Source organism: Prionailurus viverrinus, chromosome D3, assembly GCF_022837055.1.
Source record: "Prionailurus viverrinus isolate Anna chromosome D3, UM_Priviv_1.0, whole genome shotgun sequence".
Taxonomy (NCBI): Eukaryota; Metazoa; Chordata; class Mammalia; order Carnivora; family Felidae; genus Prionailurus; species Prionailurus viverrinus.
The window spans coordinates 39,507,289-39,522,777 of record NC_062572.1 but is presented as its reverse complement, the minus strand read 5'-3'; the positions used below and the strand labels follow the sequence as shown (position 1 = coordinate 39,522,777).

The window sequence follows — 15,489 nt, the reverse complement described above, 5'->3', positions numbered from 1 at the left end:
CTTTGTTATCTTAGCAATGAATCAGCCAAATGTCCTGTTTGTCATGCAGGGCCATATCACAGGCTAGCAATTACTGATGGGGTAAGGATTCGGGGTGAGTTTAAAATTGAATAAATGTATTTTCAGATGGTAGAAACCCTAATGTGCCCCCGGCTCAGTAGTGAAGGCAAAATTCCCAGGATGGCAGGCTTTATAACTCCTACTGTGGTTCATGACCATATTTAGACCCAACACCAGCCCAGTGCTTCTCTGACATCATAAAGAAATAGATGACACACATAATAAGGAGCTCATCTGGTTTTAGAGAGTGATAGGCAGTGTTTGACTGAAGTTGTTAATGCAAATGGATCCACCAATTTGTAGTGACTTAATATTTTAAAAAACATATAATTTGCCATCCATTTAAGGAGATTCATCCCTTTTTGAAGGAAAAAAGCTCAAAGATGATTTCCCTGGAAAGAAAAAAAAAGTCTCAAAATACTTTTCAGAGTGAGTCATTCAAAAACTTAGTCTAAATATTCACCCAATGATTTTTAGCCAAAAAATACAAAATAAATAGTCTGGGTCTACAGAAAACCACCTCCACAAATATCAATCCTATTCTTTATTTGACCATAAAATGTATTTTTGCATTTAGACAAAAATGCTATTCCCATCAAATACAAATTCATAGATTTAGTTTGTTCTAATCTTACGCTGTTGGAGGGCTTTAAAAAAATTTTTTTTTCGTCATTTATTTATTATTGAGAGGCAGAGAGAAACGAGTGTGAGCAGGGGAGAGGCAGAGAGAGGAGGAGACACAGAATCTGAAGCAGGCTCCAGGCTCTGAGCTGTTAGTACAGAGCTCGATGTGGGGCTCGAACTCACAAATGTGAGATGACCTGAGCCAAAGTCAGAGGCTTAACCGGCTGAGCCATCTGAAGGGCTTTTTTTTTTTTTTTTTTAAAGTTCCTTAACCCAAAAAGAGAATTTCAAAACTGCATCTTGAAGAACCCAAAATGATGAAAGAGAAAACTAGTATGGAAAAAACTTTCGTCTAGCAATGTAAATAGATGAACAGGCACCTGGCCCATGTTGGGCACTCCTCGGACAGAATGGGGCCCAGACTACATGGCTAGCCTGGCCTTTCTGATGGAACCTGCCTCAGTAGCGGAAAAGCAATACTCATGACCAAGTGCAGCCATGTAAGCAGTTTGCGCTCGCATTTGTTGTTACATATTATGATGATGGGACCCTGAGGGGCACATACCTGTCATTAGTTCTACGTTCTACTGGGGACCTTGCAGTAGCCTCGATTCTCATTTCGCAAGGCCGATTTTTTCTTTCCAATATACTTAAACTATAAAGACTTCTCAGCACAGTAAGTTTATGGCTGTCCCTAACAACTGAGTAATAAATTTAGCCTACTAATTAATTTTCTGTATGTTGCCTTAATAACAGTAATTCACAGTGACTGAAGGTTTATTTGTGCCAGGAGTGGTTCTGAGTTCTTTGAGTATATTAGTGTATCTAACCCTCATTTAAATAATGAATGCCACGGGTCGGATGTTATTTATTATCTCCTTTAACAGGTGTGGAAACCTAGGTGAAGTGTTACGTAACCCTCCAAGGCATACTTTGAGCCCCTATGCTATGTTGCCTTAAACTTTAGATTTTTAAACCTGAAATTATTCTGTGAATAAAAAGGAAAGTCATACAAAATGATTTGGTTTAACAGTTTAATTCTATTTTAAATAAAACTAAAAAAAAAAAAAAACTTTTTATGACACTCTCCACGTGCCACGCCTGTTGCAAACGCTCTTACACAGACGGTAATTCATTGAATCTTCAGTCCGGTCCCCTAGAGGTAGGGAGCATTATTATTACCATTGTATGGAAAAGGAAATTGAGACACAGAGCGGCTAAGCAGCTTGCCCATTTCACCCAGCTAGTTCGTACAGGACAGAGTTTTGGTTGGTAGAGGAGGGGGGATGTGTACGCCCACTGTTGCAATCTCAACAGTCTTAGCTTTCTAGTCCTGCCACTGCTATTTTATTTGCCTTTGAACAAATTGTCATCTTTCTAATTCTTAGCAATCTCATTTATAAATAAAGGAGGGAAGGGTTCCATGATGTCCAAGATCCCTTCAGACAGTCCTCTTGATTTTGGCACAACAAACCCTGCAAGTCGCACCGAGAAAAGCTTTGTTGATGCCAGCCTGAAGACTTAAATGCAAATTCCAGCTTTTAAACTGGCCGTGCACCCTAACACTTCTCTGCAAGTCTCTAAGAATAGTTTCCGGGAAAGGATCTAGCAGGAAGCTAAGAAGGTAGGGGATATTCTGATGGTCTCTAGAAATGCCAGTTTGGGTTCAGGTCCAGAGAATCCTCAAAACTCTGTATAAATCCTGGCTCCTCCATTTACCAGCTGTTTGAACCTGGGCAAGCGCTCCACCATCCTGACCTCAGTGTCTTTCTCAGTAAAATGAGGATAATAATGTTACTTCAACAGAGCTGCTGCGAGGAGTAATTGAGATAATATACACAAAGCATGTAGAACAGAACATGGCCCACAGGAAGTAGTGAGCAAAAATCTAGCATTATTATCGCAGATCTCCACTCCTGCAAAAGGGAGGATTGTAAATTACCATTGGCATAATTGCAGAGGACTCCTTCTGAGGGCCGATGAAAGCCTGGGCTCCTCCCAAGACTTGAAAAACTGAGCTTAGCCTTTTTTATCTTCAGGGGGAGAAAAAAGATCCAGTGAAATTGCTGAATGGTTAAGATAGATACGATTTAATACTAAGATAAATTGTTTGCTGAAGTTATTTAATTTATTTTTTATTTTTGAGACAGAGAGAGACAGAGTGCAAGCAGGGGGAGGGCTAGAGAGAAAGGGAGACAGAGAATCTGAAGCAGGCTCCAGGCTCTGAGCTGTCAGCACAGAGCCAGATGCGGGGCTTGAACCCACACACCGTGAGATCATGCCCCGAGCTTAAGTTGGACGCTCAACCGACTTAGCTACCCAGGCTCCCCTGAAGTTATTTAATTTCTGAGCTACAAGTGTCTGTTTAATCTGTTTCATATAACCAGGCACTTGGCATTGTTGAGTCTAGTTAATTGGTTGGATTGAACTTTCTAAAGTTTGTAAGGGATAAATGTTATTATGCCCACCTCTGTTTAAACTAAGAGGTAGGGCTTTATTATTTGCTAAATGTCTTACAGTACATTTTTCTGAGGACTAGAAACAGTATTTCAGAGCACTGGAGCCTATTTTCCTTTTTTTTTTTTTTTTTTTTAAATGTTTATTTATTTATTTTGAGAGAGACACCAGGAGTAGGGAAGGGGCAGAGAGGGAGGGGGAGACAGAACCCCAAGTAGGTTCCATGCTTAGTGCAGAGCTGGACTCGGGGCTTGATCTCAAACTTGGATCATGACCTGGGCCAAAATCAAGAGTCAGAGGCTCAACAGACTTAGCCACCCAGGTGCCCCTGTTTTCCCTTTAAAACGGCCCATCAAACCCAGTGTATTACACAATATGCAAGATGATGGAGAAAAGAAACTAAGGAAATTAGAAATTTGGGGGGAGTGTGATAAAACAATAGAGACGCTTGAAATTTAACACTGCCTGGAGGTACCATTACACTTGCTTGTCACTCTTACCAGTGGAAGCTCATGTATGCTATATAGAAGAACCAAATATATTAGTCCAGAGCTTTAAAGTGAGTTAATAGCTTAATGTAGATCCAATCTGGAAATAAATTAGGTCCTTTCAAAGTTACACTAAATGGTAGTTTATGAAGTATATTCACTTTGCAAAGTTGTATGTACAAATATAATTATATCTAGGACAAAACAAATACCCTGAATTGAAGTAAAGCTTCTAGAGCTGAAGGCAATCAGAGAGATTCTATCATCCACCTGAAGCCCAGAGGGATTAGTGATTTGCCTAAGGTTATGCAGATAATAAGTGGATATTCCAGATTTTAGCCAGGCTTTCTTGAGCTCAAGTTGACGGAAGGGTTACTCTTCTATAGTGCATGCAGACAACTTATTATAATGATAATAGTAATTACAGGAACAATTTACTGAGTACACACTCTGAGCCAGGTACTCTGCTCTGTACCTATAACCCCTTGTCCAACACTCTCATACCTTTATGAGGTATGTCTCATTATCCCCATTTCATAGATCGAATGACTGAGACTCAGCATTTGTTTCTGTTCAAAGTTACACAGCTAGCAAATGCTGAGAGCTGGGGTCTAGACTCACTCCTGAATCTGCACTCTTTCCACTGGACCCACTCACTGCTTCACCCAGGGAGACCAAACACGACATCTTTGGCTGTTTTTTCCTTTAAAATCTGTATTTTAGCCTCCTACAATGAGGCCTCATTTCCAAATGGCCCAAAGCAAGTAATACCATTCTGGAGATTCTCGGCTCTCACGTTCAAAGGAAGAGGCATCAAAATGGTACCTCGTCTACTATTCTTAAAGAGTAAGTAGCTGACTTTTAATGAAATCAACTGTAAACAATCTCCCAAATTATTAAAACATTATCTTTTTAGCCTATGTAGGCCATGGATTTGAGATCATGAACTTAAAATCAAAACCAAATAAGTCAAATCCAAGAGGATGAAAAGGGGCCATTAAGCCTGGTGCTCCATAAATTAATACTTTGAGGTAAACTAGAAGTATTATAGAAAATTACTATTTATTTAATGTCTCATTCTATTTGAAAGAGAAACTCCCAAATGTTCAATACTACCCTGTATTTAAAAGTTAAAAATATACTGGAAATGGATGGAGTCATGATAGCACAGAGCACTTTGGGGGCGGATACCTACTATCATAGTACAGTGTCATAGCAAAATATTTTAGATTTTACCAGCTGAACTGTTAAATGTTTAATGTGTTAGAAGCATTAGTTCCAAGGCAAAAGGAGGCAATATTATGGTTAACTGTTTGTTTGGAAACTTCTTTTATTAAAAAAAGATTTTTAATAACGCTATTTGCAATACACGTGTGATAATACTCAAGAAAGTATCGTGTACTTGGTAGAGTGAATTTGGGAATGTAACAGTCCATCTAGATGCTGCCCCTCCCCTTCTCCATCAGATACCCTAGTAGCAAAATGTAAATACCCTTTTAAAAAATAAAGAGGCCTTTGGGCTATTGGAGCAGTGTGGGGTAGGGCAAGGAAAGTGCTCTTTCCTGACATACTCCTGCTTCTGGCTTTGACTTCCTCTAGTAAGGTCAGTTCTAAAAGAACTGCGGACAACCCCTTCCATGCTCCACAAAAGCATAAGAGAAAGGAAGCTTGTCATTCACAAGCAGCTATGGACAAAACCAGCAGCAGAGTACAGGGTTAGGGAAATGAAGGGGGGGGGGGTGGGAAGTTGGAGTAAAGTGCACAGTTACTGTCAAAAATATATTATTTTGATCCTAAGAAAATTAAGAGAATTTTATCTAATGAACTAGATTGCTGACTTTTTAATACATTTGGTTTTCATGGAACGTACAATCACCATCGGACATGAAAGACTAGCTGGCTTTAAAAAAAAAAATTTGCTTGGAGTTATCTACAGGAATCTTGTGAACGCAATTCAAGGATAACATTCTGCAGCTCTTTGGGTATTGGACGATTTCCTCGGATGAGTCCACAGGGAAAGAGGGAAATGTTAAATTCGCCGATTGGAGTGGGCATTTCCCCAGTTTTCTCACTCCTTCCCCCCCCCCCCCCCGCCCCCTTGCTCCCTCTTGCCCTAAATGCCAGTACTTTCCAGCTCTCCATCCTCTACCCCTATGGCATGAGACCGGGAAATCATAAAGAGTTTCTCCTTGTTTGTAAACTGCCTCTGCACCGGCTGAGGTGGCTGGGCCTTCGGTGGCCCTTGGCTGGGATCCTCCGGGGGGCTCGGCTCCGCACCCGGGGCCGTGGCGGCCTCACAGTCTGGACTTTTACTGGCTACTGCTTGCACAACTGACTCCAAAGAGGTGCCAGCCTCCCGCAGGGGGCTGTAGCCCTTATTGCAGCAGGAAGGGTCGTCCGACTGGGAGCTCGGCGAGTCCGGCCTGGCGGGGGGCGAGTCCTCCAGCCGCAGGGGCGGGGAGGGGGAGGCAGCTTGGGCCAGAAGGCTCGAGTCCAGCTCCGCGCTGCGCGGGGAGGGTGGGGGCTCGGGGGACGGCGGCGCCCGGTAGTCCGGGAGCCCGCTAGTGCTGCGGCGCCGCAGGGCGGCGTACCTGCCGGTCCTGGGCAGGCGGCCACCCTGCCCCCTGGCGGTGCGCGCCGCCGCCGCCGCCGCCGCCGCGCCCTCGGGCTCCTCCAGCTCGCTGGGCGCCCAACGCGAGCAGCCCGGGGCGCCGCGGAGGTCGGTCAAGCTCAGGTCGAGCTCGCCCCTTGGGATCTCCCGGGAGCCGCGTTCCCCAGGCGGCCTCTGCCAGCTGCAGCTCAAGCCCTCCGCGTCCCCGTCCCCATCCCCGTCGCGGTCCCCTTGCAAGGGTAGTAACGCGAAGGCGCTCAGCGAAGAGCCCACGAGGGAGCTGGCGGTGCTCTGGCGCCCCCAGCTCTCGGGTGGGCTGCAGGGCGCCGGGCTGCCGCCGCTGCTGGCGGCCGCGGTGGCGGCGGCGGCAGCGGCCACCGCGGCGGCGGCAGCGGCGGCGGCCCGGCGACGGCCAGCCACGCCCGAGCGCTCGCGGTAGATGCTGTACACGGCCTCCGTCAGGCTCGGGGACTCCCGCGGGCAGCGCGGAGACGAGGCCAGGTCCGGCGGGGACGCGGCTTCCTTGGCCCCGCCACCGCCCCCGCCTAGCGCCGCGGGGTGAGGCCACGAGCCCCTGGCCAGCAACGCCGCCGCCCCGAAGGCGTCCCCTGAGCCGCCGCCGCAGCTCCCGGGCTTCAGCTCCAGGCCCCGCGACTGCACGTAGCTGAGGAAGCCGTTGAGCGGCGCGGTTCCGGGGGTCGCCGAGGTGGGGGCGGAGGACGAGGAGGCGGCGGCGGCGGCCGCAGCCGCGGCGGCCGCCAGGTCTTTAGCGCGGAGGCTGTGCACGTCGATGACGGTGGAGTAGAGGTCCCGCAGGTTGATGATCTTGGTCTTCTTGTCTCGGTTCTCGTGGAGCACCGCGTTGGCGCAGATGAAGAGGAAGATGCCTATGCCCATGATGAGGGGCCCGAAGACCTTGAGCTTGTCGGAGTGCAGGTATCCGGAGAAGATGCGGAAGAAGAAACCCACGGACGAGGAGGAGGACGAAGGGGAGGCTGACCGCGCTGGAGGGGTGCTTCGGGGCGCACCCACCGAACTGGAGTTGACACCCCCGGGAGTCCCCAGGTGGCTCCTGGACCGGTTTTTGCTCCCACTGCTGCTGCTACTGGCCGTGGTCGGGACGCGGTGGCCGCTGGCTGCGGGCGGCAGCTGCTTACCCCCTTCCCTATTGGCCCCGTTGGCCTTGGGCCAGTAGCCCACCACCGCCATGGCTATGCCCACCAGCAGCACCAGGATCCCGCAGAGGGCAATGAGCCCCGAGATGGAGCACAGCTTTAGCTTGCCTTTTACCACCACCACGTCGTTCTTGCGCCTTTTCTTGGCTTTCCGCTTGCGTTTGGGGACCTGGCTTGGGGGCCGGAGGGGATCCTGCTTTCTGGCGGAAATCCTCAGTAGGCCACCGGTGGCGATCATGGTGAGCCGGTGCGGTGCGCGGCTAGTTTCTGGGGCGGAGGCTTGAGTAGTGGGGGGCGCCAACTGCCCACTAGCTGCTCGGCCACCTCCTCCTGCTGCAAAGCAGAGGAAGACAGTCAGAGGGTATAGGCTTGGCTGCAGCAACATCCCACGCGTTGCGACTGTCCCGCTCCCAGGTCTCGCCACATGTGTACCCCCCCCCCCCCCCAGCCCAGGGCTACCCACTAACTGGAGTGCCGAATGTAGAGGCCAGGGGGTGGGGTAGATGGATTAGGGCCGGGAAACGCTGTTGCAATCACTGATAGGAGGTGATAAAACAATTTGAGAGAACGCCTTCTTTCTTCCCCCTCCCTCATCCCACACACTCTGTAGGTGATATTCCAGAAAGGCTCATTTCAAACCCTCCCAGCTGGCAGCTGAAGGAGGGCTGACCATTAGTAGAAACTAAATGTGGGGGCTCAAAGAGGTGGCTGAGGACTTTCGTGGCAAAAGCCTTTCCCTTTGTCCTGTGGGAATAGGAAGATTGCCCAAGGGAGCAGTTCAGGAGGTTCAAGTCTCTAAGCAGAGGAATTTGTCAATGTTTAGCTCAAAGTCACTAAAACAGTCACAAAAGTTACTGTTTTATAATGACAAAAGCAATTTTCATCACTGGATGAAAATGAAAGGTCACATACTGGCAGGCAGACGGCTTATATACTGCAGATAATTAATGGAGAGTTCATTTCGGGGAGAACACCAGAACTACGTCAATCCTCTGATAATAAATCCCTTTCCAAAGTTGTCTCCCACCTCTTGATGTTCCTACAGCTAAAGACAAGCAGCCTTTTCCTCATCACTTTTTTTGCAACATCTGGACAGCTTCTTGGGGTGGAATATTTAGTTTTAGGTAACTGGTTATGTAACTGAGCTCTTCCTTCTGGCCTCCTCTCCTCCCTCAGAGGAACTCCCTTAAAGGTATCATGTGCTAAACCTCATCAGGGAATTTAAGAAGTCCCCTAGAATCTCTAAGAGAAAGACCTTTTTTTTTTTTTTCCTCCTGTGGGAAAATTACAATCTTAAAAAGAAAAAAAAAAAAGCCACTCTGCCATAATAGCTTTCTGACCCCTTATTAATGTGCCAACAGCACTCTTCAGATTCCCAATATTCAAATGAATAGGCAATTAATTAGGTGCAGCAGTCTACATAATAATGATGATTTGTAGAATGACCTCTCCCCAAGTGAGAGCTGTTTTCTTCATCTTTCTCTCATGAGGTCGTGTTTAGGAAGGGAGGGTGGCAAGGATCCACGGACTATCCTATAGAAAGTTTGGTTGTTTAATATAATAAAGCCCAGGTAGGTAAATGCACAGATGTGTCTTTGCAGATATCTGTGAGCTTCTAAAAATTTCAATCCTGCTGGATCCCCAGAGTAAAACATTTTCTGTTCCATTGGTTGTGTTCTCTCCTATAATAGAGATGCTAAAATTAAGGGCATTGTATGAATTTGAAAGGCTCAGATACCACTCACAAGCCTTTTGGTATTTTGCCCTTTATGAAATAATTCATGTTTTCGAATAAATTACCCTTTGAATATGTGGGATTACTTAGGAAGAATTTTGCTTTTAATTGGTGCCTGGGTAAAGAGCTTTGGCCCTTGATCCCCTCCATTACATCAATATAGGCAGAATCTTTTCTCCACTGGTGGAAAAGCAAATGGTAATCAGCTCTTTGCAATGTTTGCAAATCAATGTCTCCTTGGAACTTAGTTGGTTTTCACTAAAGAGAAATACTAGGTAGGTTAGAGGGGTTCGTAGAGAATACATCTATAAGCCTTTACAATTTTGTTTTAAAAAGAGGCTGCACCAGTAAGTACAAACAGATTGTAAAAAAAAAAAAAAAAAAAAAAAGAGTAGCTACTGTTCATCTGTCATCCCCCAAAATAAGCACATTTATTGTGTAGTTGTAACATAGAGACTGCTGTTTTAAGTGATCCCTAGACTACAGCATCTTTAATGCAATAATCTGGAGATCTGCAGTTATTTTAAGGTTTTAGCAGCCAGACATTTTAGAAACAAACCTAGACTCAGTTGGCACAGTGGCTCTCCAAGAGGAGAGAAGGGCTAACGTTTTGTTGGGCATTGCTAAGGTGCACCAGAATGCTGAGCATCTTTGGGAAAGAAGGTATCCACATGTTTTTCTCCCCAGTAAGGCGGCTTTGGCTTTGGGTAGACAGAATGTAAGGAAAATTGGAATGGATTTCAACAATCGTTTACAGATCTTTAAAATTAGTTTAATAGCTAGTAATTAACTCCCTAGTTTATTATTCCTTCAGCTCTGTTGAAAGCTGAACTCCATTGTAATGTATTGCCATCTGACGTGAAATACTGACAAAAGTCAGATGGCAAGGAAGACCCACCTTTGAGGCTTTTCTTCATACATAATGAAGGGAAACAAACTTGGTAGTCGAGGTTGGCTGCCCTCGCAATTTACTGCCTGGTGCTGGTCTTTCCGTGGTTAAGGAATGGAGCATGGGGGAAAGCAAAGGAGGGATGTCTAAAAATACAACTGCTTCCAAGAGAGACATTCAAGTTTCTCTGCTCATGATGGATTAAGCTCTACTCGGCGTCTGAGGCTCCCAGCCCACAGGCTGGGAGCGCCCTGCCCTGCCCGGGACTCAATCCAGGTCCTCGACCCCCACTCCCTAATTGGCTGGACAGCGAACCCCTTGCCCTGCCTTTGGGTCTGCTTATTTCTGTTGGAGTCACATGAGTGCAGCAGCTGGGAGTCCGCCTCTGGAAAGAACAGAGGCAGGAGCGAAGTGAGGGCAATCCCGAGCTCGCTTTTTCTGGGCAGCGCATCCCGTGCAGCCCGCCTAGGAAAACGACTCTCCCCGAACAGCAGCAGCCCGGGGACCGGGCTTGGGGCCGCAGGGGAGGGGAGGGGCGGCTCGGGGGCTGAGGACTCACGGAATTGCTCAAAATGGCAGCACTAAAAGCAAACAATATCGCTCACTTACCCGGGAAGGCTGGGGCAGCTCAGGGCCGGCGAACGGGCGCTCGGGCGACACAAAGGAACCATGGAGAAACTTTTTCAGCCCGAGCCGACGGCGGGGCGCAGGGACAGCGCCTCGGGGCCCTCCAGCCGAGCGCGGCTCAGCAGCCCAGCGGGGGCGAGCGCCCGCCCCAGGTTCGCAGCTCCCCCCGCCGCCGTGGCGGGAGCCATTTCCAAGAGTTTCCAAGAAGTGTCAGGTCCTCCGCAGCCCGCATCCTGCCTCGGAGCCGTGCTCCCCGCCGCCGCTCCTCCTGCGCCTCTCGGCGAGCCCCGCCGCGGCGCTCCCGGGCCGGCCCCAGCGCCTCTTTTGTGTGGCTGCGGCGCGCCGGGCTCCGCCGGGTGGAGTTGAGCCCGCGGCGGCGGCGGCGGCGGCGGCTGGCGCTGCTCGGGGCGGCCGGACTGGCGGCTGTTGCTAAGAGACCGGAGCCATGACACAGGGAAATTGCGGCAGGATGGCAGTCGGTACCCGGCCCGACTCCGCTGCTCGGGGGCGCACCCGCCCCCCGCCCCGCCCCCCGCCTCCTCCCCGGCGCTGCCCCCCCCCCTTCGCCGCGCCGCCCTCCCTGCGCTCCCCCCACTTCCTCCGCAGCCGGCCACCGGTGCCTTCGGGGGAAGCGCTTCCCGGAGGACCCGGAGGCGCGAGGGGAGGCGGATGGGGGGCCGGCGAGGGGCCCCGGGCACGGGGTGGGAGGCGGGGGGCGCCGGCGGGGAGCGCGGGGCGCTCGGCGCCTCGGCCTCTGCCTTCCCCGCCCCCGGGGCGCCCCGGGACCGCCGCCCGCCTGCACTGGGAGCTTTGTTCTTTTCCCTCCAACTACCTGTCTGAGCAGCGGGTCGGCGGGGGCCCCAAGAAAGGGCCGTCTCTCCTGGAGGGTCTCCCCATCAGCATCCGAGGGGCGCTCTGGGTGAGAGAGGGGGCAGTGCCCGCGTCTCCAGCCCGCCCGCCCTCCCTCCTTTCCTCCCTCTCCCCTTTCCTCTTTTGTTGCCTCTACTCTCGGACACGACACAGCCTTGGCTGTTTCTCCCCCTCCCGCTTGGGAGTTTGCAGTGTGGACGCACAGCGAGCACAGTAAGTTGTCCCCCAGCGAACTCGGGCCGGCGGAGTGGAGCCGCCCCCGCCGCGCTGGGCGCACCGCGGGCCCGGGGCAGCCAGTGTCTGCTGCTCTCGCGCTCCGGCAGAACCGGGCTTTGTGACCGGCCTCCTGGGGACCTCGGCGCCCCCCCCCCCCCCCCCCCCCGCCCCCGACGCGGGGCAGCTGGGGCTTCGCGGAGATTAGAATCGGCTCTCCGGGGCGCTTCCTTGGGCAGCCTGTCCTGCTCCCACCCCGGGCGGTAATCAGCAAGCATTAAAAGGAAAACTATAATTCTCCAGGAATCAGGGTTAGGATCAAAGAGGGGAGATGGGGGTAGGGAGGATGTCCAAACTCCCTACGTCATTTTAAAAATGCGAGAGGGAGAGAGAGATCCTGTTTCCTAGCTCATCCCTGTCCTCCCAACTGTAAAGTAAAAATGACAGGGAAAAGAGAATTTCAAAGTGGAATTTCCCCACGGAGTATTGAGAAAGTAAGAAAGATTTTAATTATCTATTGAAGTGAGGCAGCCAGGATTCAGGAAGAAAGGAAGAGAAGAGCAGACGACAGACAAGGGCGGTCTGAACTTTGGGGTCCAGACAGAAATCGTGTGACGATGGTGGTTTTGAGTGGGTATTGGATATACTGAGTTTTGCTGTTTAAGGATCCACAGAACCCACACAGGAGGGCTTTGCTGGCCACAGTTCGGTGACAAGATTGTTCCTCCTCACATACACAGCATTCACTTGTGTTCAAAGCTCAGGCAGACACTTTCCCAAAAGAACACTAAGGATACGAACACTTACAGATTCAATGATATAAATGTGGACCATGTTATATGAGGTGGAGATTGTGGAGTGATGGCCGGGCTGAAGGAGAAGTGTTTCCTTAAAGGAAACCCTGCACCTGCCTGTTTGAAAGGTGACCTCTGATACCCTTTCCAAGCAAATAATGCATCTGGATGACGATCAAAGTGTCCCCAGCACACCTCTTTCCACCTCTCTATTCCTGCTCAGATTTTGAATGCTAGAAAACAAGCCATATAAAGGGAGAGTTTTAATTCCATACTGGATTGTTTCCCTTTAGAGAAATCACTGCAAAGGAGAAATAACTAAGTCTAGCTTGTCATCTTTAAAGGGTTTTGGGCTCCAAGCTTCCAGATTTCTTGAATGTCAATAATAAGCTGGTGTTTTGTACAAAGACAGGATCTGAGATCTCATTTTATTACACAGCTGGCTGCCAGGGGGCCACGGGTGGTGACTCCTATCCTTTGTGGGCCTCCGTTCACTAAGCTGTATACAGAGAAGAATATTGCAGAGCTTCATTAGGAGTTCAGAGGGATTAAGTCATTAACAGTTTCTAATTTCTGCATATATTATAGCCATCATTTGTACCTTGAAAACTCATTTGAGTGATCTGGAGAAGAGAAGAATCCTTTTCTAGATGAACAGGCCTTGGACATAGCTAGTTTTTCTAGCTATGTCGGTGACTTCATTAAGATTTATGATTTCTTACTCAGAGGCGTCCTTCCAGACCGAGTTCTTTGGAACTTCGAACTGTTCTGTTTAACCCGAGTGTTACCACCTTCAGGAATTGTCTTTGTTGTTAGCTCAGGGTATCAGAGGAAATCAGATAGATCCCATCTGTTTCCAGCAGGGTCCTTTAACCTCTGTAATAATATGGTATCAGCATACATTCCTAGGGGTTTCTGAGTTACGTAGAGTTCTTTTTAAAGCAACAGTGATGACCTTGGCCCTTCTGGAGTTATTTTCTCCCTAAGTTCACTGGCCATTTCAGTAGAGATGATTTCTGGGATTGTGGGATACCCCTGTCACCCCGCTGAGGACTAACAGGCTAAGGCTACCTAATCGTGGTCATTCCTTGGCTTCTCAAGAACTCGGAGCTCAGGACAATATTTGAAACATGTTGTAGCAAGAGGGCAATGAAGGCCTTGGGGAAAAAAAGAAGAGGAAACAGATGAGCGTCGTTTAGTTGGATTAAACTCCGACCTGAAACCTGTCATTTGGTCTTGCTCTTTCTTTTTTTTTTTTTTTTTAAAATTTTTTTTTTTTCAACGCTTTTTATTTATTTTTGGGACAGAGAGAGACAGAGCATGAACGGGGGAGGGGCAGAGAGAGAGGGAGACACAGAATCGGAAACAGGCTCCAGGCTCCGAGCCATCAGCCCAGAGCCTGACGCGGGGCTCGAACTCCCGGACCGCGAGATCGTGACCTGGCTGAAGTCAGATGCTTAACCGACTGCGCCACCCAGGCGCCCCTGGTCTTGCTCTTTCTTAAAAACAATCCTTATGTAATTCTTTCAGTTTCATCATTTATTCACAACCCATTTGCTTCCCCTGATCATTTCATCAGCCTGGCCTGGCTCCCCTATCTGGGCTCCCGGGGCTGCTCAGTGGAGAAGATGCCCGGCCCGGGGTCCACACAGGCCCCTCTTGGTCTCCGGAAGCTTGCAGGGGGAACAGGTTTGCTTGTGTCGACAGCTCAGCAACTGGGACCTCTCCGCACGCCCTGCTGTCACAGATGGCTCAGGCTGAGGAAGGAGATTGAGGTAGTTTGGTGTAGTAGGTTCTGGAACCAGTTTGTATCCTCCCCTAACCAGCTACTTCATTTGAGTAAGTAAATGACCTGATCTCGGCTGCCTCAGTTTCCTCATTTGTAGTGGGGATAATGACACCAACACCTACCTCACAGCATTATCGTGAGGAATCAACAAGTTTAGTTCCTGTAAATTAATGCCTAGCACGTGGTAAACACTCATTCAATTTAGCTTTCAACCTTGTTAGTCCTAACGTCTTCTCCCAGTTTGTTTTCCTCACTCTCCCATTCTGTTCCTATTCGCCAGGATCCACATGGGACCGTATCTGCACTTAACCTCCACGGAACGGAGTTACACAAGCAGCTGCCGTGTGTGAACTGTGGCATCCGTGTGGCAGAGGACCAGTGTCACTCACGAAAGCCTGCTGTGTCCAGGAGAACGGAGACCCTTTCTCTGTGGCTGCTTTCCTCACTTTGCGGTTCACCGGGACCCTTTAATTTCACTTTGCTGGAGAACCCAGCTTTCAAACTCACACCACTCTACAGTCAAATTCGAAGTCTGTGAAAACACGACCAAGAGAACATTCGTTGGCCTGAAGGTTTGAGGATATCACAGGAAGGCCTCTCAAGCCCTCTTCTGGCATCTCGAGAGCAGAAGAAGGAACCTGTGATCCCAAGGCTGGACACGGGACATAAAATTCCTCCTCTTTCCTTCCTGCTCCTTCACCCTCCTCGGACACCTGCCAGTAAGAGGCAACATGACAGACTAAAGCGTGACAAAAGAAAGCCATAAGCTAAGCAATAGATTTAGCAAATAAAAATATTGCTGGGGGCATAAACCTGAAAATGATTTGTTGTTTATCTGAAATTCAGATTTAACTGGGCCTCCTGGCTTTTAAGTTTATTTATTTATTTTGAGAGAGAGAGAGAGAGAGAGGGAAAGAGAGGATCCCAAGCAGGTTGATAGTGTGGGACCCAGTGCGGGGCTTGAACTCACAGCACCGTGAGATCATGACCTGAGCCAAAACCAAGAGGCGGACATTTAACTGACTGCGCCTCCCAGGCACCCTGGGCTGCTTGCCTTCTATCTGCAACTCCAACACAACATACCTTAGTAGCCTCACAGGTGTTTTTCATGGCATGTGTAAAAGATAAATGAGCCTGATAGAAAATGTGAAATGCGA

General features: G+C 49.2%; 2 protein-coding genes across 2 annotated transcripts; one reads left to right on the top strand and one right to left on the bottom strand.

The window, feature by feature from the left end:
- Positions 1 to 3,401: 3,401 nt before the first annotated feature.
- TMEM200C (transmembrane protein 200C) lies at positions 3,402 to 10,779 on the bottom strand. The gene is made up of 2 exons (XM_047828868.1): positions 10,649 to 10,779; positions 3,402 to 7,748 (listed from the first exon to the last, which is right to left on the bottom strand). Exon 2 carries the CDS (start codon positions 7,651 to 7,653, stop codon positions 5,743 to 5,745), a length of 1,911 nt encoding a protein of 636 aa, XP_047684824.1. The 5' UTR covers positions 7,654 to 7,748; positions 10,649 to 10,779; the 3' UTR covers positions 3,402 to 5,742.
- A 356-nt stretch (positions 10,780 to 11,135) lies between these two features.
- On the top strand, positions 11,136 to 15,152 carry LOC125148645 (collagen alpha-2(VIII) chain-like). Its single transcript, XM_047826662.1, has 3 exons — positions 11,136 to 11,152; positions 11,273 to 11,749; positions 14,613 to 15,152. The coding sequence occupies exons 1-3, from the start codon at positions 11,136 to 11,138 to the stop codon at positions 14,680 to 14,682; spliced, it is 564 nt and encodes a 187-aa protein (XP_047682618.1). The 3' UTR covers positions 14,683 to 15,152.
- The last annotated feature ends 337 nt before the right edge of the window (positions 15,153 to 15,489 follow it).